This window comes from Hermetia illucens, chromosome 5, assembly GCF_905115235.1.
Source record: "Hermetia illucens chromosome 5, iHerIll2.2.curated.20191125, whole genome shotgun sequence".
In the NCBI taxonomy this organism is placed as follows: domain Eukaryota; kingdom Metazoa; phylum Arthropoda; class Insecta; order Diptera; family Stratiomyidae; genus Hermetia; species Hermetia illucens.
This window is the reverse complement of record NC_051853.1, coordinates 54,134,423-54,159,969: the sequence shown is the minus strand read 5'-3', so window position 1 is coordinate 54,159,969 and position 25,547 is coordinate 54,134,423. Positions and strand designations below refer to the sequence as shown.

Below are 25,547 nucleotides of genomic sequence, written 5' to 3'. Positions count from 1 at the left end.
TAACTTTCCCACTAATAGTTGGATTTGCATGAAACCTGGCATGTGTATGACACTCTATGTCGGTGCAAAATTTAGTATACTTAGGATGAACTTAAGGGGAGTTTTTTAGTCTATTTCTAAAAGTTGATAATATACTATTAGTAAATTTTTTGAGCAGATACCGGAATGGGACATCTCTCGAAGATTAGATTTCATATAAGTGTTTTACACAAAACCTTAAAAAGGGCTGCAGATAAATAGATTCTCCATAAATGTGACTTTAATATTCCACGCGAATGTCACTTATTCCGGATAATTATGACGTCAGGATCTGATTTGCATGGCTTTGGAAGCAGTAAACTCGCGCGAAATTGCTAAGTTTGAACTGCTATAACTTTGGCGTTAATTGCCTGATTTCCATGAAATTTAGCACATATATATGAAATACTGTCCCCTATGCTGGTACAGAATTCAGATGTCCTAGGATGAATTAAAGGGGGGTTTTTCAGTAAATTTCTAAAAAGTAGTAATATACTATTAGTAAGTTTATTTGAGCAGATATCGGAATGGGACATATTTTGAGGCCTAGATTTCATCTAGGCGCACCACCCTGATTTTTTTCGGATTTTTAGGTTGGGTAGTTTCCGAAAATGAGTCCTGTCTCACTTCAAGTGCGTACATTTTGACTCCTTACTCACGCACTTTGCAATTTATGCCAAAACTAATGTCAATTTCGGAAAGTACAAATCGAGACCTTTCATTTGATACCCTACACAACTATATCCGGTGAAAAAAATTTTTGAATCCCCCCTTTGCATGTATGGGGAGCCCCTCTTTAAACTCCACCTAAATTTATGCCACTCGCTGTATGCGTGGGATTTCATAGTTCCCATCTGTCCACGAAATTTCGTTCGGATCGGTTTAGCCGTTTTGGAGAAAAATGCGTGTGACAGACAGACAGACAGACATTGAATCGATTTTAATAAGGTTTTGTTTTACACAAAACCTTAAAAAGGCAAAGAGCGGAGCAAATCTGGTTCTTAGGCTCCGAAACGAGTTCGTGTTCAGAAATCGACCAAGGAGGTATTAGCATCAGTTTTTTTGGGAGGCGAAAGAAATTTTGTTTGTGGATTATTTGCAAACTAGTAAAACAACAAATTCTGAATATTAATGTAATTTTTTAGACCAGGTGAAGGAACAAATTCATGAAAAAAGACCAAGTTTGCAGAAGAAAAAAAATCCAATTCCAATCCTAAAAAATGCATACGTGGAAAGCGTTTTTCATCAAATGATGAGGTTATAACAGCTGTGAAAGCCCTTCCAGATTCTCACTTCAGGGATAGAATTTATAAATTGGAATCTCGTTAGAACAGGTCTATCGATGTTCACGGAGACTACACTGAACAATAAAGTGTATTTCAACCCATAAAACCCATAAATTTCTTATCGAACCGCAAAACTTATTGAACAACCTGGTATTGATTTCAAACGAAACAAGTCGAGAAACCGGAAGATGAACGCTTCAGCTATGAAAGACCGAAAGCTGAACGCTTCAGGTATGAAAGACTTTGCGTATTGCTTACATAAGCGTATTTGAGCGGCCAATCGTCCGATTTGTACCTAACTCGTAACGTGCATTTAGTTTGTCAACGCATTCACTTTAGTATGATATTGACTTTCAGAATGCCCGAAATTGCACAAAAGTAACAACTTTGACATATAACTTTGATAGTAATCATGCGATTTCCACCAAGGCTTGCAGTATCATGCTCTATAGTATAGCTTATATTACTGTAAAAGTTAGTGATTCTAGGATAAACTTAGGAAGAGTTTCCACTCAATTTCTAAAAAATATACTTATAATAAATATGGTAATCTACCATTATAACTTTATTTAAACCGGTATTGGTATTTTGAGACCTAGATACTACCTGCATGGACCACAATATTTTTTTCAGATAGTTGCGTTCGCTAGTTTCGCAGAACAGGTCGTTGGAGTAACTGATCATTTTCGGACCTCGCACTCCTCCCCTTTACAACCAATGTCAAAACGAAAACCGGCCTCGTAAAGTACTAATCGATGCCTTCATTTGATACCCCACATGACTATACTCGGTGAAAAAAATTGTACATCCTCCTTTTACATGTATGGGGATCCCTCGCCCCCTTAAATTCAAGGTGGAACTATGTAACTCCCTGCAGGCAATGGTATACACAGGTCCCACCTTTGTATCAAATTTCGTATCAATAGAAGGAAGCAATTATGAGATATAAGGCATGACACACAGACCGACGAACGGACAGATAGACAGAGAGTAGATCGAGTTTAACAATTGAAGTCGGTATATTTCAAATATACGCCATTTCACGTTGATTTTCACAGTGACTGCTTCCGAAAGCATTCCCTTTTTATTCTTCCATCCGAATACAGGGAAATAGTTTCGATCACATCCACTACTTTTCTCCAGATGGTTTGGTCTTACAGTGTTAAAATTTGGCCTAGATTAATCAGCATTCGTGTAAGACAGTCGAAACAAATAAGTTTTTTATCTCCAGTTCCGATTGAATAAAAAAAGAAGTTCTTCCTTTCATGTTCTTCCTTTTTATTTTCTTAATTTCTACATCTTTTTCTGCATCAGTCTGTCTCAGCCAAACCTCTACTTCAAGATGGCTCTGTATCAGACAAATGGCTGGGCGTGGCCAAAGCAGATAGGCAGACGTCTGTCTAATGTTTGACGCAGGCCCAGCCATTTGTCTGATTGACGTCTGTCTGATGTGTGAGACAGACCATTTGTCTGATGTCGAAAAAGATTTTCTCTGAAATAAACATTTGTCTGACACAGAGATTTGTCTATCTGATGTCTGATGCTGACTCAAACATTTGTCTGATGTGTGAGACATTTGCACCGGTACATTTGGTCCCAGTAAGCGCGCCTTTTTTAGGTAGCGAAGAGAAAATCTATCTGCCCTGGCCAGGAATCGTATCAAAATTCTATTGTTGTAATGGGATTTTTAAGCATTCTTAATGTCCCTTTGGCAATATGCGGCTCCTCTGTTCAATCTTCCAAGCTGTTTTAAGTAGAAAATTGCATTCACAGTAATCCGGGTGGGTACGAACTTGTAGTGCACAAAACCTCTGATCCAAATGAGGATAATAAATTGGTCCGAATGGTATATAAGTGTATTTAAAAATTAAAATTTTCAAACATTTCCAGGAGTTCTTGACACAATACAAATAGCATGTCCTTTTGATCGTCTATCAACTCTTTTGAAATCAGGCTGATGTACACTTTTCCTTCTGAAAATCTTCCATTACAATGCTGTAAATTTTAACACTTTTGTATTCAAACGAAAGCTTATCACATTTCATTGACTCAAGAGGTTGATATAAGTCCATTGTAAAGTTTGGCACTTTTTCTCGGCGCACTTTGGACCATTTGATTTGGACAGAAAATCTCTTCTAAAAATTACTAAATTAATTGAAACGTTTCGGAGCCGGACCTCCGTATTTAACGTAAACGGACGTCCTGCACCAGCCCAGAGACGACTAAAACCGGACGCGTTCTGTAGGTAACACTTTTAGCCCAGTAGGTAACCACACGTCAGGAAAAACATGTTTCCAAAGAAACTAAAAAAATGAACAATTGTAAACTCCGTTTCCTTCGCTAGTAATGTGTCTTTATATGTCAAGGACTTCTTACACTAAAGAAAGAAGCAAGTTGTTCTTGAGACACTAATGTGCCATTCAGGTCTTAGGATTACAACTAATCGTGAGATATTCATCTCACCGGGACGCCGTGGACCACCAAAAAAAACAACAACGATTGTCAAACACATTGCAAATAAGAAACGTAAAATTTTGGAAAAGTTTGAGCGCAAATACTCTTTTGGTACTTAAGCCACGAATGAGACAAAGATCTGTGCAAACTGCAGAAAACACAGCCGCCATAGGAGCGCCGAGTATATAAGAAACGCCGATCCGCTAAATTAAGCATCGCCAGAAAGCCAATCGAGCTCATTTTGCCGGTGAATTTAGGCCAACATCCTTAAACGATTATGCTGACATAATAATTGAAGCTGATCGACAATATACAACACCATTAGCTCGCTAACTGGCACTGGAAATAATGGCCGGCGGTTCGGATTTTATCCAAAAATATAATCTTCTCGTACCAAGCCGATTTTTGATTCAGTGATTGCGATTGATGATTCAATTGCGGTCACAATCCATAAGTATTCGACCAGGCATCAATGCATCCACTGAAATTGACAGTTTGGTGAAGGTTATTGCATGGCAATGTGGGAAACAACATTACCATCCATAGTCCTCGGTATAGAGTGATATTAACTTTTTTCTTTCTGCGGCCAAAGTTTAACAACATCAATATATCCGAACTGTGATTCCAACAAGACGGCGCTGCATGGGTCACAAACGGTACAACAATCGAAGTTGTGAAAGAAAAATTTAGCGGCTAGGTCACCTTCCGACAAACGTTCATCAATTAACTCCCGCGATCATTCGACCTGACATATTTTCTTTGGAAATACGTCAAGTCCTTACTCCGCCTTTGGACGACTTCGGATCCAACATTGGAGACGCCATTGGCGAAATAACGCCGTACATATTGAATTAAGTCATCCAAAACGCCTCACTCGCAGTGCAACCCCTTATCGATCGCGGATATCCTCATTTCCGATGTGATCACGCCACTAGTCCAATGCAACACCTTAGTCCCAAATTACCGCAAGACGCCGTTCATTGTCCAACACTCAGAACTATAGAGAGCGGCAGACGGACGACATTACGGTAAATTTTAGATTTGAGACGTTCGCTAATACGTCGATCACAAAGAACACTAATTGTAGAATGCCACTTCAACCAAGTTGCATTAGGGCGTGAAGCAATTTCATTACGTGGTTCTCCATTGGCTGATAGCGTTGACCAGAGACAAATCGCTCAGTTCTGAGCAGGTTACTACCATTGACAGAACTGAGCGATTTAAATATCTCGAGTCAATGATATCAGCCAATGGAAAACTGCGTTATGCTCCTCACATAGGGAAACACAAAACCTTTTATACCTGAAGCGTCAAGCTTCCGGTTTCCCTACTTGTTTATATAAAATAAAATAGATTTGTTTTTTGCTTAAATAGATAAGTTTTTGCATCACCTTTTGATTTTTATATTGTCTATAATAAATTGTCTTTCGTAAACCATAAAAAGGATTTTTAATTTATCTTTCGATTCAGGGCAATTCATAAACAGTCTAAAATATGAAGAACATTTACACAATTCTGTCCCACATTGTAGATTCAATGGTCACGACACTTTGTGGCTGGAAAGTACTTGTCATGTTTCCAACAACTTCCATAAGTAAAAATTGATGCTGCGAAGATCAAGTAATACCAGCTTTACAACTGAGAGTTAATTATATTTCCTCTTCACTGTTTTGTGAAGCAGGCATTTGTAATGATTGACGACAACAACGTCGCGGGAGGATTCATCATCATCATCAACGGCGCAACAACCGGTATCCGGTCTAGGCCTGCCTTAATAAGGAACTCCAGACATCCCGGTTTTGCGCCGAGGTCCACCAATTCGATATCCCTAAAAGCTGTCTGGCGTCCTGGCCCACGCCATCGCTCCATCTTAGGCAGGGTCTGCCTCGTCTTCTTTTCCTACCATAGATATCGCCCTTATAGACTTTCCGGGTGGGATCATCTTCATCCATACGGATTAAGTGACCCGCCCACCGTAACCTATTGAGCCGGATTTTATCCACAACCGTACGGTCATGGTATCGCTCATAGATTTCGTCATTGTGTAGGCTACGGAATCGTCCATCCTCATGTAGGGGGCCAAAAATTCTTCGGAGGATTCTTCTCTCGAACGCGGCCAAGAGTTCGCAATTTTTCTTGCTAAGAACCCAAGTTTCCGAGGAATACATGAGGACTGGCAAGATCATAGTCTTGTACAGTAAGAGCTTTGACCCTATGGTGAGACGTTTCGAGCGGAACAGTCTTTGTAAGCTGAAGTAGGCTCTGTTGGCTGACAACAACCGTGCGCGGATTTCCTCATCGTAGTTGTTATCGGTTGTGATTTTCGACCCTAGATAGGAGAAATTGTCAACGGTCTCAAAGTTGTATTCCCCTATCCTTATTCTTGTTCGTGTTTGTGTTTGACCAGTGCGGTTTGATGTTGTTGGTTGATTCGTCTTCGGTACTGACGTTGCCACCATGTATTTTGTCTTGCCTTCATTGATGTGCAGCCCAAGATCTCGCGCCGCCTGCTCGATCTGGATGAAGGCAGTTTGAACGTCTCGGGTGGTTCTTCCCATGATGTCGATATCGTCAGCATAGGCCAGTAGTTGGGTGGACTTGAAGAGGATCGTACCTCTTGCATTCACCTCAGCATCACGGATCACCTTCTCGAGGGCCAGGTTAAAGAGGACGCATGATAGCGCATCCCCTTGTCGTAGACCGTTGTTGATGTCGAATGGTCTTGAGAGTGATCCTGCTGCTTTTATCTGGCCTCGCACATTGGTCAGGGTCAGCCTAGTCAGTCTTATTAATTTCGTCGGGATACCGAATTCTCCCATGGCCGTGTACAGTTTTACCCTGGCTATGCTATCATAGGCGGCTTTAAAGTCGATGAACAGATGGTGCAACTGTTGTCCATATTCCAACAGTTTTTCCATCGCCTGCCGCAGAGAGAAAATCTGATCTGTTGCTGATTTGCCTGGAGTGAAGCCTCTTTGGTATGGGCCAATGATGTTCTGGGCGTATGGGGCTATCCGGCCTAGCAAGATAGTGGAGAATATCTTATAGATGGTACTCAGCAACGTGATACCTCTATAATTGCTGCACTGTGTGATATCTCCCTTTTTATGTATGAGACAGATTATGCCTCGCTGCCAATCGTCAGGCATTGATTCGCTGTCCCATACCTTGAGCACAAGTTGATGAACCACTTGGTGTAACTGGTCGCCTCCATATTTAACCAATTCGGCTGTAATTCCATCGGCTCCTGGCGACTTATGATTTTTTAGCCGATGAATTGCACGGACTGTTTCTCCTAAACTTGGTGGTGGCAGTATTTGTCCGTCGTCTTCAGTTGGCGGGACCTCCAACTCGCCGATGTTCTGGTTGTTCAGTAGCTCATCAAAGTACTCAACCCATCGCTCTAATATGCCCATTCTGTCGGAAATCAGATTTCCCTCTTTGTCTCGGCAGGATGAGCATCGAGGTGTATAAGGCTTCATCCTGCTGACTTGTTGGTAAAACTTCCGCGCCTGGTGCGGTTGCTCCCTGTACTTTTCTAGTTCACAGACTTGTTGGTTCTCCCAGGCTTCCTTTTTCCGTCTGTGAAGTCGCTTCTCCGCTCGACGGAGTTCGTGATAAGTCTCTGCGCGTGCCCGCGTTCTTTGAGAATGCAACATTACTCGGTATGCGGCATTCTTCCGTTCCGTTGCTAGCTTACATTCATCGTCAAACCAGCCGTTCCGACTCCTTTTGCGGCTGGGGCCAAGTATATTTGTGGCCGTATCCATGATAACGTTCTTCAGGTGGTTGTGAAGATCATTAGTTGATGCTTCATCTCCAGGTCCTCTATTGCGGCATCCATTTCCCTCTTATAGGTGTCGCGGAGGGTTGTGTTGTGGATGGCTTCAGTGTTCACTCTCACCTGATTGTCAGAGGGGATTCTAGGTGGTATTGTTATTCGAGCTCGGAGCACCATGCCAACGAGATAGTGATCCGAGTCTATATTGGCCCCCCTATATGTTCTGACATTCATCAAGGCTGAGAGGTGGCGGCGTTCGATCAACACGTGGTCAATTTGGTTGAAAGTGGTCCCGTCTGGAGAGGCCCACGTATGTTTGTGGACCGCTTTCCGCGCAAACCAGGTACTTCCAACAACCATTTCGTGTGACCCTGCTAATTGAATAGTCCGCAGTCCGTTATCATTTGTTTTTTCGTGTAAGCTATGGGAGCCAACGTATCGCCTGAATACGGGCTCCTTCCCTACTTGGCTGTTGAAATCCCCAAGTATGATTTTGATATCATATCTGGGACAGGCTTCGAGGGCTCTTTCTACTGCCTCGTAGAAGGTATCCTTCTCCGACTCTGCAGTCTCCTCTGTAGGGGCGTGAACGTTTATGAGGCTTATATTTCTAAACTTGCCTCGCAAGCGCAGAGTGCATAGCCGTTCGCTTATACTTTCAAAGCCGATAACAGCAGGTTTCATTTTTTGGCTGACTAAGAAACCTACTCCGAGCACATGGTTTACTGGATGGCCGCTATAATATATGGTGTAGTGGCTCTTCTCCAGGAAACCGGTCCCTGTCCATCGCATCTCTTGCAACGCTGTTACATCAGCCCTATATTGGGACAGGGTATCGGCTAGCTGCTTATCAGCTTCATCTCTGTACAGGGAGCGCACGTTCCATGAGAGGAGGGGGAGGATTGACTCGACAAATAATTTTTGTTTTTGTTTTCAAGTTGTCGGTTTAATTTTTGTGAGTGATTCAAAGTGCCGCAAGTATTTTTGGATTCTTTGCGGTTTTTGTCGCGATCTGTTCGGTTACTTGTTCCGAAGAGGCGTTTCGGATTAATTAAGCCCTCGGGATACCGAAGTAAGGTAGACGCCCAAAGATGGCCGCGCTTCAACATCATCTTGACGCCAGATCGCAATTGTGTCTGTGATTTAGATACGCGGATTTTCCGCAAAAAGTATTAACCAAACATTCTCAAGTTTGGCTAATGCAGAGGCGTGCAAGCGCGTGTAGATGCTGACGAACCTGGACAAGTTGTGAAGATATCTCTGCCTTTCTGGCCTTCTGTCAGCCAAAATGGAAGTCTAAGCCTTCAAGCGTTGTATTCATTAAAATTCAGATAGAATCTTCTTTCTACATTGTATAGCCATAAGTTGTCAGTCGATCCGCATAGCGAGAAATATTAGGCCTGCCTGGTAACACTCCGCACGGAAAATACCTCAAAATACCCCACTTCCGTCAGACTTGCAGGTTCCGAAGGTCAGTAGCGCGTGAACAACAACACGATGAAGTTCGGTAACTACGAAAAAAGAATCGCGATTATTGCATTGCACCAATGTGGGAATGCGCCGAGAAAGATTCATAGTTTGTTTAAAAAGCTGCCGTTAAACGAAGGATTCGGGGACGGGCGCCCGCGCTCCGTACGTCGCCCGAATGTCGTGCATGTTGTGCACGAGCGTGTTAGTTGCAAACAGAAACGAATGTCGACGGAAATGGGCGTTCCAACTCGAAGTATGAGTTGTATTTTACTAGAAGACATCGGTCTCGGTGCGTACCGGCGGTGCGTTAGCCATATGTTAACACCAAAACTGAAGAAAATATGGCGGACTCTGTGTGCTGCTCTTCTGCAACGAATTCCCGATAAAAATTATTGTAAAATTATATTTTCTGATGAGAAATTTTTTACTGTCGAGGAAAAATTCAACCGACAAAATGATCGAGCATACGCTCATAATTGTTATGAAGCCAACGAAAATGCTTCGCGATTCTAACGTCGTCACCACCCGACTTCTGTCATGGTATGGTGGGGCGTCTCATACATACCACGGAGTAACTGATATTCTTTTCGGCAAGGCCGGCATCAAAACCAATGCGAGCGTGTACGAAAAGATGTTAGAGGCTGTAGTCGAGCTATTGAGTGTATCTCTATTCGCTGGAAAGCCGTGGTGCTTCCAGCAGGACTCGACCCCCGCTCACCAAGCCAAGATAATTCACCAGTAGTTAGCGGTGCATGTTCCTGATTTCAAAACTGCGGATGAAAGGGCCTCAGGCAGCCCAGATTTGAATCATCTGGACTACAGCCTTTGGGCTAAGTCAGAGGAGACTACCTACGATCGAACTTACACCGATTTGGAGAGTTTGAAGGCCAGCATCGTGCGTGAAGCTCGAGAAATACCGCTTCATACCATGCGTGAAGCGATCGATGCATGGTCTCACAGACTTCGGACCTGTATAGCTGCTAGCGGTGGCCATTTTGAATATTTTTTTTCGGTTGAAAGCTCTATGTTTCCCTTTTCTAATGGTGTACTTCTCGATTGATTTGGTTTATTACTTCGTGAGAAATAAAGATTTGTTTGACTGACAGAACTTATGGCTATACTATGTAATTGATTTTTCCCTATTTCATTTTCCATGAGCGTGTGCTTCAATTTCCTTACAATGGTACTAAATTATCAATTATCATCAAGAAGTTGATGCTCAAGTGTCTCGACAATCACCATTTCCGAAAAAAAATATTACAAGTAACATGACCTTACTTATGATTTGGACAGTCTTTTCGAGTATGAATTTTAGTCTTTAGCGAATCTGACTACAATTTAAATACCCACAAACTTAACGATAAATTATTTTGAGTGTCCTGAGAAATCACCAGTGAAAATCTAAATGCCAAAGTGGATTTTAATAACAAATAGGAATAACACATCGTTCAATAAGTCCCGGGACTAGCGTAGAAATGGCGCTAATAATACGTATAATGGTTCAAGGTTCAGAAGTACCAACCTTCAGATAAGATGTGTCAAAATTTGATGTAATTCGAAACATAACTAAGAAAGCTATAGTGGTTAAACTGACGCTACCTTTGCAATCGTGGAAAAATGGACCAAAACGAGTTTCGTGTGTTGATAAAACATTGTTTTCTAATGGGGAAAAAACACTGTTCAAGCTCAGCAATGGCTTGAAAATCGTTATCCGGACTCTACTCCGTCGAAAACAACCATTTGTTGGTGGTTTTCGACGTGAAACGCGGTCGTGCTGATACAAATGATGCAGAACGTTCGGGTTGGCCAAATTAGGAAGTAACTCCCGAAAACACCAAGCAAGTATTGAAAATCGTGATGGGTGACCGCAAAATGAAAGTGCGCGAGATAGCTAAGATGGTGAAGATATCAACTGGTAGTGCATTTACTATTTTGCACCAAAAATTGGCTATGAAAAAGGTTTTTTCCAAATGGCTGCCGCGTTTGCTCACAATGGAACAAAAGCAACAACGTATCAATAATTCGGAGAGCTGTTTGGCACTGTTTACTCGCAATAAGCAGGATTTTTTGCGTCGATATGTGACAGTGGACGAAACATGCATTCACCATTTCACTCCGGAGTCAAGTCGGCGGTCAGCTGAATGGCGTACAACCGGTAAAAGCCGCCCGAAGCGTCCAAAAACACAACAGTCGGCCGGCAAAGTGATGGCGTCCGTATTCTGGGATGCGAATGGTATAATTTTCATTGACTACCTCGAAAAAGGAAAAACCATCAAAAGCGACTAATACATGGTGTTATTGGATCGTTTGAAGGCCGAAATAGCGAAAAAACGCCCACACATGAAGAAGAAGAAAGTCATCTTTCATCAAGACAACGCACCGTGCCACAAGTCAATCAAAACGATGACCAAATTCAACGAATTAGGCTTTCAACTGCTTCCTCATCCTCCGTACTCGCCGGATCTGGCCCCCAGCGACTGCTGGCTTTTTGCGGATCTCAAAAAGATGCTCCAGGGAAAAAGATTTGGCTCAAATGAGGAGGTGATCGCTGCTACTGAGGCTCATTTTGAATCAAAAGACAAATCGTTCTACAAACATGGCATTGAAAAGTTAGAGAAGCGTTGGAATGATTGTATAACCCTTGAAGGAGATTATGTTGATAAATAATAAAGAATTTTGCCGATAAAATGTTGTTTTCATAGTTAGTCCCGGGACTTATTGAACGATGTGTTAAGTGATGAGGAAAAAGCCTTAGACCTAGCAACAACGATGCAACGTCATGCTTCGACATTTTCAAGACCTCATCACTAACTACATATTTTTGCATTGTAGTTCGCTGTTAATCCAAATATGCAGGAAATAACTATATATATTTTCCCAAAGGTGCTCCTGCCTTACAGAATGAGTTTCGAAAATTTGGGCTGTCGTTTTTTTCCATAAACACAAGGAAACATTGCCGGTTGTTGATGAAGGAGTTATGCTCTTGACTTAATTCTGTGGACTTCGTTGACTTTAATTCTAAAACGTTTCCTAAGCACCAATTGAATTAGTTTAAAACCCCCTTTAATCGACCAATTGAATGTCTGTCGATGTTTCACGATTCCAGGTGTTGTTTAAAGTATTAATCGCAAAATTGATCGTCAATTTATCTACATAACTAATATCACCAGGTTGTTCCTACTGATCAAAGTAGTGAAAGTCAAAAAGGAGACCACAATGCCCTAAAATTTTGACATTTTTTTTACATTTGCCTTCAATGAACGCTTGTTAGAATATAACAGCCGGATGATCCAATAAAACATATTTGACTCACAAATTCATCACAATATTATAAGTGTGTCAATACCACATGTGTATTTTATCGTAAAACGTGTAACCTCCAAATCCCACGTTTATCTATTAAGTGCGCTCCATTTTCGTTATCAAGTAGAGTAATTTCAGCTAAATTTTTTTCGTTTACTTTGCAATGCTCAAATAATAGATAAAGACAGAGACTCCTACGTCATGCTTGACGTTATTAGCCAGTTTGATAGCTTGTAAAAGCGACATAATTGCACCTAGACCTTCCCCAATACTGATTTCTTTCGTTAATTTTCACAAAAAATATCGTGAGCAAAAAGAAGACTGAGTTTGGCTTACTAAGCCTACCATGAGTAACTTCTCAAAAGCACAAAATTAAATTATAGATACGACATTAAGTGAGATAGCTTTATTCTAAATAACCTTGACAGATGGCACTGGATCCAACCATTAGTACAAGTAATACGAATACGCCAAAATTGAAGTTTGAAAAGAAAAATACTGAAACACAATGATAGGCATTACGGCATGAACTCATAAGGCATGTGTACATTTCAGGAGGATCAAAGACGTTAAAAATTATGAACAGATATATTCTGCTCGAGTAAACAAATTTCTTATTTAAATTTCAGCTTGTTTCTTTTAAGGGATCTGCCCTTACAGTCCAACTCCCGTATGCGTATAGAGGGTCATTCAATAAATCATAAAACCCTTCACTACCTGAAAATTGCTTAAAATTTAACAACTCCTATGCTCTAAGAAGTTTAAAATTGTTATCAATTTAAGAGACGATCCAATTAACGGGGAAACCTAAGTGTGTTTATGGTTCGAGTGAAAATACTAGTATTGCGTTGATGTTCGAGAAAAGGGATATAAGAAATGCAATAAATATTTTACTCACCAGCTTCATCCCCTCGGCTGGCTTGATTTTATTGCATGTCAAGCTGTCTTCCAAAAGTACACTCGATCGGTTGCAAAGTTCGTAAATCTTGGCGCTCTCAGAAAGGTCTCCGCCTCTGTAAAAACAACTCCAATATTACTTACAATCCCAAACCAAAAATCAATCCTCAAACTTACACGATCATTTTCTTCGCCTGGAACATGTTATACAAAGCTCTGGGCAAAGTTTCGTCGTCACTTTTCAGCTGCTCCGGTAATTTATCAATGGTGTCGTAAAGCTCCTTCGCAAATGTATCCTCACCGAGAAGCCAATAAGCAGCCACACTCAAAATACTCGACCACCAAACAATTAGATCGTCTTTGCCGCTAAAGTCATCTTTCCCTGACATTGTTTCGTTAAGCAAAAGAATGTAGTTGAGAACGTCACCAATGAGAGTACCGAAACGAATGTTTGGAGCTGATGGTGTACTCTCAGATCTTTGAATTGCTTCTTGTTCAAGATCAGGTTTTACGTGCCCAGCACCAACCAGAAGCTGGAGGGCTTTAAGTAATAAATGTTCGCGATAGTCCTAATAAAATACAAATAAGAGTTAAATGAGCAAAATGTTTTCTATTTCTGACGACTATTGTAGGCGATTTATGTTCTTAATAAAGATTTCGAGAAACAATTATTGTCTTGATGCCAATAATAATTTCAACTTCAACCCACCTTCACCACATAAGACATAGGATCCGATTTGTTGCTCAACGCCGTGAAAAATGGCTCCACCGATGATCGATCGTACTTCAATTCATACGCTATGAAGTACCGATATCCATTCGGAGTGAAAACCCACTTAAACTTACTAATATGCCCACACGTCTTGGCATTCTCCTGCTTCGCTTTGCTCACGTAATACCGACAACAGAACTGCAATGCCTTTGGACAACTTTTCTTAATTCGCAAAGCAGCAGTCAGATAAATGTCAATAAGATCAGATGGATTCATCACACCAGCAGACGCTTCGGACATATTGATTGCGAATAGAGCCAACATTAGTCCATACGAATCATTCATTTGCGTCGACAAATGGAGCTGATTCAAACGATGAAAAACTAGTGCCAGTTCCTTAGCGGAATTCAAAGCCTCAACTCGAGTTTCCTGTGGGCAAAATAGTCCTCCCGCTTTTCGGGAAAGCCAACGCCCAACCCAGATTCGATGGAAGAAAAGTCGAACAAATTGCCATGCGGTAGTCGTCAATGTTTCAATTCGCGATGTGGGTAGCGAGAGTCCGAAGATTTTCAAGCATAGAAGATATTCAGCATAGGCAGCAGATGAATTCCCCTGTTGGCAACAAAAATTCCAAATTGAGACAGTTTCAATTATAGTGAAAATACGAAAAAGAGTGTATGAGATCTACGAATCTGAATCTAAGATTAGCTTACCTTAGCAAACTCCAGGTCTGCGCGATTTTTATGCTTCCAATATTCGCCAGCAGCTTGAGATTTAGAGCTCATCACTGGATCGCCATACACGAGAAGCTTCACCAAGCAGCAGAATAGAATCATAATATTTACGGTCCACAGAATCATTGAAGCGCTTGCATTCATCATCATTCCAGAATCTATTAAAGAAAATTTAATTTTATAACTAAATTTCATTCTGACAACATGAGATACATACAATCATCTCCGATCGACAAAATATTCCTTCTGGTCGTGCCCATGTCGTACCCACTTCCGTCATTTGACAATCCATTATTCAAGAATGACTTGAACGGATTAAACACCAAAAATGCAAACATGAACATGCACAAAGCGAGGCGCGAATGTGAGCCCATACCACGCACTGACGGTATCAGGTCATGTTCCTCCTTCACTATCGAGTTGGACATTTGCGATTCACCACTGTATGGTGATGCTGGCAACGACAAATCCAATGGTGATGGGGAGAGTGAAGGATTCGACTCATCGCTGCGAGGAGGTGTCATCGGGGAGGTGATTAATGGTACTTTTCCGGCGAACATGGTATCCTCACTCAAAATGTTCTTATGCGATTTGATCAAAAGAAGATCTTTGACCTTGGAACCATCGCGGGCCATGAGTTCACGTTGCAGGCGTTGTACTTCCACTTTGAGATCATAGTTCTGTTTGTGTAAATCTTTGATTTTTTCAATGGCTTTGCGTAGAACTGCAGATTTATTGAGTTTGGCACTTTCACCGACGACAATATTTTTCAATTCGGTGATTTTATCGTTGATGGACGTACGATAGCGACGCTCAATTGCATTGTGGGCTGATCGTTTCACTTCTTTTACCTGTAAGAACACCAAATATATATGAGATTCTGTAAATTACTCGTTATATTCTTTCATTTTCAAGTTAATATTTTTAAATATATTTTTTCCTACGTATGTCAAATGGGAAGGTAACCCTTCATGCCGCGTTAATCGTAAAAATTTTTATTTTTTAGTATCTGCATCCTGAGTTTCCAGTCTAAACTGGTTGAATTACTAAGAATTGATATTAATGGTGAATATCCCTTTAAGTTGGGGGCTAGGAATTCGCTTCAAGTATTCCCTGTTTGTCATCATAAAGGGTGACTAAAAAGGGATAGAAATTAGTGAGCTAAAAACTTGCGAATTTTGAAATTCATTATATCAATGAAACGTTATCCACGTCTCGGAAAGGAACTACCTCTCAGCTTCCACCTATGCATATCGAAAATGATTTTTAATTGGTTTCTAGAATATGCGCACGCTCTCCGACAACGGTGTCGAAATCGTCCAAAATGCTTGCTTTATACAACTTAGGTTAGGATTCCGGCGATTTATTCTGTACATCCTAGGCTCAAAAAAAAGTAAGTTGGCGAGTACTCTCCACCTTCTACTTTATAGACTGGAAGCCGGTGAAAGGATTGTAGATTTCTACAACATTCACCACATAGGCGGCACTGTTAGAACACAATGCTACGACAAGATCAGCTGAGTTTCGCCTGACCGGTAACAAAAACCTCATCAGATGAATGCACGTAGCAAAAAAGGTGCTGACATCGACCTCTAAAGGGACCATCATCTGATGACTTTTCACCCTCGCTGATATTTCACTGTTGCAACTACCCGCAGAGGAACAGGTCGTCGCCCCTCGCCAAGTTCCAAATTTGGAGTATAAATGAAAACAGCGATAATTTAAAGTGTTCGTGCTAACTAAAAATTGTAATCGGTTGTTGTTGTGAATGCAGAACGAATCGTTGAAAAGGATCTCCGCTATAAGTCATTCACAAACAAAGTGAAACAGATGCATTCTGAAGCTGCTAAGTCAAAGACAGTTGAAGGTTACAATTTTATGGTTCTTAAGAAATAATGCTGCGAGACAACTCAGGGTTACCTTTGACGACAAAATTTTTACTGTGGATGCAAAAAAACAATCGCAAGAATGACCAAGGAACAAGAAGACAGCGCCAAGGTTCATCCACGACCCTGAAGATACCCTCATTGTTGTAAGAACGAAATTTCTGATGAATGTTCACATGCTAGGTGCTGTTTCCAGTGGATGTGAAGCCCCGAAATTCTTTAATAAAAAGAAAATACAAAAGTTTGAAGAATGTAGTGAAGCCATAGAGCGATACTGTGTCGTCTGGAAATCCGTACATGTTCCTGTAGGATGATGCGTCTGCCCAGACAAGTCAAAATTGGTTGTCGAACAACTTTGAACTATTTTGAACATAAGGAGTAAAACCGGACTAGGAGTAAGTTCATCTAACTGACGAGTTTACCTGCTGGTCATATGTTAGGAGCAAGCGTATCTGGCGGAGGAATGAATCGAAGCATCTGCGCGGGACTCGTCCTCCCTGCACTGTAAAAGGTGCTAACAAGACCCCAAGCAAGATGGAACAGCTGAAAGTCGATAGCCACATACAGTCTTCAACCGAGAGACTAGCATCATCTTTACCTATTGGGAATATATACCGCACATGCCTGGCATACTCTTATATTCCAATTACCTAGCGTGATGTGAAGGCAACATTCATTCGCAAACCAGGGAAAATCACCTACACAGCCGTTAAACGTTCGACCTAACTTCCTTTCTACTAAAAGCAACGGAAAGAGTTGTAGATCAGTTCATAAGAGATACATACAGGTGGCCACTTCACCAAAGCAATATGCCTACTAGAAAGGTAAATCCATGGGGACAGCACTCCATGAATTCACAGCAAAAATTGAGAAGACAATATCCGAAAAGTAATATGCCTTAAAGGCATTCATAGATATCGAAAGTGCCTTCAAGTGTGGTTTATTCGCGGCAATTTATGTCGCAGCAAGACAGCATGAAATCGATCCGTTATTAATCAGTTGGATCCTTCACATGCTGGAGTGAAGGAAGAAATATCCACATATTGGTCGGACTGAAATCCATTGAGGTAGGATGTCTTAGGGGCTGTCCACAGGGAGGGGCTCTCTCTTGGCAGTGGACACCTTGTTATGGCTCCTGGAAGACACAATGGGCTTTACCCAAGGATTCGTGGACGATCTAGTCGTAATAAATTTTGATAAGTTTGTGTTTCCTTCAAATTGCTCTGATACTTGACGTGTGAAAAGTCGACCAATGTGCGACCGCTATATGTAAGGAAAGGAGGATCTGGCCCTGCATATGCAGTTTCCCGGCCTCCTCAGATCTGAGAGGAAGTAGCCGCTGACTTCAGATGATAAAGGAGTCAAGGAGAACTTCACCCGCCTATTACAAGCCCCGATCACAAGAGCTTTTGGGCCAGGCGAATGCATACAGAATTACGACGGTTTGCACGGGATACTGGCCTATAGGGAACCAGTCCACAAGTCCCATCAAACTCTAAAATTGGAATTAAGTTGGAGAACAGGGAGAAGTCTACAAGTACTTCTAACTGCCCAGTTCTAGCTAAGGTCAAGCTAGAGACGCTAGAGACACTAGATAAACAACAACCGGTATCCAGTCTAGGCCTGCCTTAGTAAGGAACTCCAAACATCCCGGCTTCGGGTCGAGGTCCACCAATTCGATATCACTAAAAGCTGTCTGGTCTACGCAATCGCTCCGTCTGAGCCAGATATGCCAGATATTCAGGATAGATATTACCCTTATAGACTCGGCGGGCTGAATCATCCTCACCCATACGGATTAAGTGACCTGCCCCCCGCAACCCGTTGGACCGGATTTTATCTACAACCAGGCATCTGTTGTATCGCTCATTAATTTCATCATAGGCTACGTCCATCCACATGAAAAAAATTCTTCGAAGAATTCTTCTCTCGATCGCAGCCAAGAGTTCGCAATTATCCTTGCTAAGAACCCAAGTCTCCGAGGTATACATAAAGATTGGCGAGATCATTGTCGAGCGGAACAGTTTTTATAAGCTGAAATAGGCTCTATTGGCTGCCAACAACCGTGTGCGGATTTCATCGTCGCAGCTGTTATCGGTTGTGATTTTCGATCCTAGTTAGGAGAAATTAGCAACGGTTTCGAAGTTGTAGTCTCCTATCTTTATTGTTCTTCTTTGTTCTTCTTTGTTCTTTGGTGGTGACGTTGCAAGCATGTACCTCGTCTTGCTTTCATTAATTTACAACCCAAGACCTCGCGCGGCCTACTCTATCCGGATGAAGGCAGTTTTTACATCTCAGGTTGTTCTTCCCACGAAGTCAATTTCGTCACATAGGCCAGTAGTTCGGTAGACGTGTAGATGGCACGTTAACATCTGCATCGCGGATCACGTTTTCCAGGGCCAGATTAAAGAGAAGGCATGACAAAGCATCCCCTCGTCTTAGACCGCTGTTGATATTAAAAGGTCTCGAAAGTGGTCCTGCTGCTTTTATCTGGCCTCACACAATGGTCGCGGTCAGCCCAGTCAGTCAGTTTCGTTGGGATACCGAACTCTTTCATGACCGTGTATAATTTATCCTGGCTATGCTATCATAGGCGGTCTTGATGTCGATGAAGAAATGATGGAACATCTATTGCCGCAGAGAGAGAATATCTGATCTATTGCTGATTTGTCTGGAGTGAAGCCTCTTTGATATGGGCCGATGCTGTTCTGAGCATATGCGGCTCTCCGGCCTAGCAAAATATCAGGAGACCTCAGTGTGTTGCTGCTGAAAATACTGCTTTTGCACAATGAATCGCAGCATTGTTTTCCTGGATAATAAACGGCTGATCCGCGATTGCCCCAAATTGTCGCCAAATACCTCAAGTAGCATTTGCACATACCTGGAGCTGCCTATTTTCCCTCTTAAAAACCGAATAGTTGACCGCCCATTGTATCCAATTGCAACCCAAACCATTAGACTTCCGCCACCAAACTGTCTTTTACTTAACACTCTCTCTTCCTTCCTTAAGTCATGGAAATAATAGCTAAAACAGTCACGCCGGTACTTTTTCTTCCAACGCAAGTGATTTTCTGCAAAAGCCCTTCTGGCCAGTTTGTGCTTTTCTGTGAGAGGCGATTTGCTCTGTAATTTGAGGCACTTAAGATGATTTGCTCGTGCGATAATATTTCGGACATTTTTAATGGCAGTGTCAACACCTGCCTTGCCCGCAACTTGTTGTGCGGTTAGCGTAGAATTGGATGCTAATCTAATAATCCTCCGTCCAGACCGAAAACTTAGTTTAGTTTACTGGGGGGAGCCGCAGCTCCGAGCACTCAGGCCATTGTTAGGCCCATTGTACTATCCCCGTAAATCGCCTATTCAATGGCTTCCCACCTACGGGGTTCGCAGGCTTTAGCGAATCTGAGAACATTCTCCAGAGGCAGAGAGTGTGCAGATTCTTCATTGAAGAAAACCTTGCCAAGGTGTCTTCGTCTCAGATCTGAGGATGCCGAGCAGCTCCATAAAAAGTGCAGGGCCGTCTCCTCCTCCTCCTCACATTGGCTGCACATAGCCGAAACCACTACCCCAATCTTTTCCATATGGTAGTTTAAGGAGCAGTGTCCCGTTAAAAGCCCTACTAGGGTTTTCATGTCCCGCTTCTTAAGGGACAACAACAATGCCACTCTAGTAGCCCTAGGCTCTTTCACAAGGATTTTCGCCTGCCGGCAAGGTCCAAATTTCTCCACTCGACTACGTGAATCCTTACAATTTCACCTTTGAGAGTAGACCTAGCGTTCACCTTGCGGAGGCACCAACTGTGAATTTCATACAGAGTTGCATTCAAGCGATCACATACTGCGTCCGCAAACTTGCCGGTAATTATTACGGCTAGGTAATCCGCAAATGCTTGCGCGAAGACTTTTTTGTCCTCCAGGACCCACAGCAGGGTATCTATTACCAAGAGCCATAACAGTGGAGAGAGAATCTCTCCCTGTGGGCAGCCCCTGAAACATCCTGCTTCAATAGACTTCTGGCCGACCGATATGTGGATTTTTCTCCACTCTAGCATGTGAAGAATCCAACAGCAGCGGTTCAATTCCATACTGTCTTGCCGCATCACAAATTGCCGCGAATGAGGCATAGTTGAAGGTACCTTCGATGTACATGAATGCGTCTAAGGCGTATTCTTTTTCAAACATCGCCTTTTCAATTTTTGCCGTAAGTTTATGGAGTGCTACCTCCGTGGATTTGCCTTTCTGGTAGGCGTGTTGCCTATGGTGAAGTGGCCACTTAGGAATGTGTGTATCCCTTATGATCTACTAGTCTTTCTAGTCCTTTTAGCAGAAAGGACGTTAGACTGATCGATCGGAAGCTTTTTGCGTCTCTGTAGGTGGGTTTCGCTAGTTTGTAATATAACCATGTGCTAGGCATGCCCGATATATTTTCCGAATATGTAGACCCAGGGCATCCATTCTCTCTATTACTAGCACAGGAATGATGCCATCCGGATCTGCAGACTTGTATCTATGGAACGAGTTAAATGCTCACTTTACTCGCTCCAGTGATACTAATTTGCATGCCAGATTCCAGTCTCTCGGTTGAGGGCTGTATGCACCTGTTAGCCCCGAGATTAGATTTTGGATGCTGCCTGGGAAGTGCACTTCAAGCAAATGGTTTGCCGTTTCTGCATCGCTTTCTGTGTACCTCCCGTTCTGTAAACGTAAATAACCCAGTTTCTAGCCACTTTCTTGAACCAGAATCCGCTTCAGCTTTGAGGTTGCCTCAAGAGAGTAAGTCTCTTCGCAAAAGCGTCCCCATGATGATCGCTTACCCGATCTTATGCTCTTCTTTGGAGCATCCTGTGCCTCTTTATAGCGATTCCAGCTAGCGCCTGAATCACACTTCAGAGCACGATTGAGGAGCGTCCTTGTCGTTCTCCTCTGTTTTGCCAAATCCGAGTTCCACCATGATGTTTTACCCTTCTTTTGCATCTTGAGTGAACAGCTTTCTTCGAAAGCTTCTCTCATGCTAGTTGTGACCATCTGGGTTGTCTTCTCAATTCCAGCAATGGATTTGTTGTGCTTCCCAGGGATCGTGACTCGGGCGCTCAATTCTATTTTATACATCACACAATCTATCTTCCGCGGATTCCGAAATGGAGTGGGTGGAGGTGGATCCATGCCCATTACGAAATCAATGCGTCTGTGATCGGAGAGTGTGATATCGTTTGATACTCTCCACACTCCGATCAGAGCCGCGATGTCAGGAGATGCCACCGTGATATCGATGACCTCTCGCCTGACCACGTTGAAAAAAGCGGGTTCATTACCCAAGTTAAGAATCTGCAAATCGGTTCCTACTAGATACTCCAGTAGTCTCGATCCTCTTGCATTGATGTTCGAACTTACCCAGCATATGTGGTGAGCGTTGCCATCACATCCTGCTATTACTCCCATTCCTCTACTTTTGGCATATTGGATAGCTTTGATGATCGTTCCACTGAGAACGTCTTCTGTGTCAAAGGGGAAATATGCAGGGCACCATAGTATCTCTTTATCTGCCTCGTGTATTTTTATGGTTTGTTTAGCCGATGTAGTGTCGCCATCACATAGGTGGTTAACCAAATTAGCCTGGAAGTCTTTTGAGACTACCACGCGGGAGCGGAGTCGATCGCTTCCATTGGCATACAACAGGTCAGCATGTTGTGTCTTATCATTTTTACCTGCACTGTATATACTAGCCTTGAATCCAAAATCTACCGCAGTGTGATTCCCTCTGTTAGCCTGTATTGTTCTGGTTACTGACCGACTACCAAGGACAATCAACGCCACCTCGCGGTGGCGTGAAAGTTCTATTTATACGTTCCAACACGTAGTGTATCGGATAATATTCTTTCATATATTCACCATGCGAACAATGCTGCGAAATGTTTTGCCTATAGTGTGTTTGCTACGGTACGTGCTGTATATTTTACGTGATGGTATGTATACAGATGATACGTCTTCATCTGTATACATACAGGTGGACCAGTGACTAACACGTTATGATCGCGTCCGAAGTTAAAACATCAGCGATCGATACGGGGAAACACTCATCGTGATAAAATTAGTTTAATGGTGTAATTTACGCAGACGGGATCTTATCAGCTGAGATACGACGTGGATAAGAAATGACCCAAAGTCTGACCAAAATAGCGATGACTTAATATACTCGAAGGTCATTGGAGAGCCTCTCGCCTTCATTCAGGCTAAGCCTTTGACCGCAAAAAAACGGAAAATCGGATCTAGACAGGCCGAACCCTCTATCGAACGGAACTTTATAATAATAATATATAATAATCGTTGGCGCAACAATCCATATTGGATCAGGGCCTTGAAGTGTGTTAGAGCACTTCATTCAAGACCGTAACGGTACACTAGGAGGCAATGTGGTCAGCATTGCGCTCGCCCGAGATTATTACCCTGATTTGGCTCAGGTACTCATTCACAGCTGAGTCGACTGGTATCCGACGTCAAATCACGATGCAAATTCCACTGCCACCAGTGAGATTTGAACCGCGACCTTCCGTATGAAAGCCTAGTGCTCTAACCACTGAGCTATCCGGACGGAACTTTAAACTTCAAAAAACGAATTCTCACAGCAATAGTAGGCAGAACCAGATTTTTTGTGAAACCACGCCCACTCAAATACATCTCATTACCCACCTCCTTGTTACAGACCCGATTAGCACTTAATATAGTACGGAAGACCTTGGGTTTTATGTAATGATGAATACGCAATGAATTTTTGGAAAAAAGCGCGTATCAACTGTCCCAATAAAAGCGATAGCCTCTACTCTCCGATAACAAGAGAAGTATGTGGCAGAATGCAAAATTCTGCATAGATCGCGCATGGTCAATCGAGTGAGGATGAATACCACAATTTCATCATTATCTCGGAAAGTTGTTAGCGTAGCAGACGGAAGACAAAACAAAGTAAATCAGGTCACATCCAAGGTTTAATTGGTGTCATCTCTTTAAAATAAGGAGTTTATGAGCCATGAAGGAGAGACCAAAATCGAGTGCGCCGCAGAAGCTTCATGTACGCATTACGAACATTCGAAGTTTACAAATCTGAGCGCTGCTCCTCAACCACGCGCATATCAAGTAAACGTGACACAAGTGACCACACAACTTAGCAAAACAAACTTATGCAACCCAAGCTGAGCTAATCTTCTCGGTAAATTCCACACAAAACTTCGACTAGGTCAAGTAGCAAAGCGATAGCAGAAGTCCTAATCACGCGCACGCTTACTGCGCGTAAAATTTATCTGTGCACTGACCTTTGGCTGAACCCTGCTAACTGGCACCTTGTTCTCGGTGTCAAGAACGACCGGAATCCTCGTCGTAGTCAACAGCGTGCCGTTCACCAGCGCGTGGATGCTCTGAAACGGAAAGATAAGGTTCGGTTGCAAATTCAATCAAAATTACTGAGGTTTTACTCACCGGTCCGTTGGTGGTTGGCGCCGTCGTGGTGTACATGACCGTCGGGTTGGCCTGCAACAGAACCTGCTTGTCGTTGCCGACGCTCTGTAGGGTGAGTACCTGCGGCACTTGATGCACGACCTGCTGGATTTTCTTGGTTCCATTCGCCTGGGCAACGGCCGTCAAGCTGGGCAGAGACTTTCCTTGGTTGATTGTTGAGTCGAGGGCATTTTGCAGGACGAAAGTCGGAGTCTGCTTCTGTGCCACTGCCTGAGACGTTGGCTGAGTGTAGACGATTTGAGTTGGGGCGGCCGTCATAGGTGCTTGGGCCGGTTGCGGGGCGAGGGTTTGCTGGTTTAAGGATAAGGACACATTGGGAACCTGCTGACTGGGAGAGGCTGAAGGCGGGCTGACGGGTGCTGGAGAGTGGGTGTGCAATGGCGAATGGGCTGAAATCTGGGAACTGTTTGACTGCGGTGGAGTTATGTGGACGGGGCTAAAGTTCGAAGAGAGCATGGGGTCGGATATGGTTGGTTTATAGAAAGGTTGGGGGAGGTTGTTCTGGGGAACGGTTTGGTTTTTATTCTCCTGTTTTATGTCCAGCATGTTAGGATCAATCGCACTTATCTCCTCCATATCCATGGGGTAGATGTTGTCCAAGAAATCATTCAAGATCTCTGTGAGATAAGACCGGGCTTAGCAACAACATTTCGGAAAAACAAGAGAAACCGCTCACCTGGCGTCAAGTCCTTAATCAGCGACATCGCCTCCTCCTCCCTGAACAAGTCCATGTCCATCCCGTTCCGGGAGTAATTCTCCCATTCTTCGTCCATCCTCCGGCGGACACGTTTCACTACACTTCAGCACAATTAACGCAACCAGAGCGGCAAATTATGAAACCAATTGGGCTTCTTCGCAGCCACAATATTTTCCTGTTTAGTCAGTCAATGAACGCACTCCCGACCAATCAGAAACGAGAATTTGTATCATACGATGTGACGTCAGAAAATACCCTAACCTAGCAAGCACAATCCCATTACAAAAATTGTAGATTCCAAACGATAAACACGTTGACGCGGGTAGATTTGTTTACTTCACGCGAAATTACAACTTTTCACTTCAACCGGTCACGATACTGATGAGTCAATTTGTTTTCAAGGCGTAAATCTCCACGACAAACTTCTGACATTGTCACCGCAAACCGAACTGTCTGAATGAAATGTTTTGACTGCCAAGTGTTGGCGTATTTGCATATTTGTGGCACTGGCACGTTCCACATGGATGAAATCAGCTGTGGGTACCTTGCGGAAGAAAAGTTCTTGGGTGAACTGTCAGTGATTTTGCCTCTCATTTTTAAAGGAAAAGTACATGCTGTGTTTGGTAAAAAATATCGAGTAAATACTCGAACACATAACAGGACGGAAGGTTCCTATTTTGCCATTCATCTTAGTTGATTTATATGAAGACACAAAAAAGAACGACCCATTTTCTCCTAATAAAATATGCACTATTCGAAACTAAACAGATTCCTTTCGAAATACCCCGCTTCTACCATCCACAC

The 25,547-nt window shown here is 42.7% G+C and overlaps 1 protein-coding gene across 2 annotated transcripts in view; it reads right to left on the bottom strand.

Annotated features, from left to right (window-relative positions):
- Positions 1 to 25,221, bottom strand: part of LOC119656613 (sterol regulatory element-binding protein 1) — a 30,390-nt gene extending 5,169 nt beyond the window's left edge. For both annotated transcript variants that reach the window (XM_038063051.1, XM_038063052.1), the window contains exons 1-8: positions 24,723 to 25,221; positions 24,008 to 24,663; positions 23,845 to 23,946; positions 14,873 to 15,506; positions 14,635 to 14,813; positions 13,919 to 14,533; positions 13,387 to 13,778; positions 13,211 to 13,325 (exon numbers count right to left, since the gene is read on the bottom strand). In XM_038063051.1, coding sequence (XP_037918979.1) covers positions 13,211 to 13,325; positions 13,387 to 13,778; positions 13,919 to 14,533; positions 14,635 to 14,813; positions 14,873 to 15,506; positions 23,845 to 23,946; positions 24,008 to 24,663; positions 24,723 to 24,819 — 2,790 coding nt within the window. In that variant the 5' untranslated portion in view covers positions 24,820 to 25,221. The remainder of the gene's footprint in view (positions 1 to 13,210; positions 13,326 to 13,386; positions 13,779 to 13,918; positions 14,534 to 14,634; positions 14,814 to 14,872; positions 15,507 to 23,844; positions 23,947 to 24,007; positions 24,664 to 24,722) is intronic.
- Between the last annotated feature and the right edge of the window lie 326 nt (positions 25,222 to 25,547).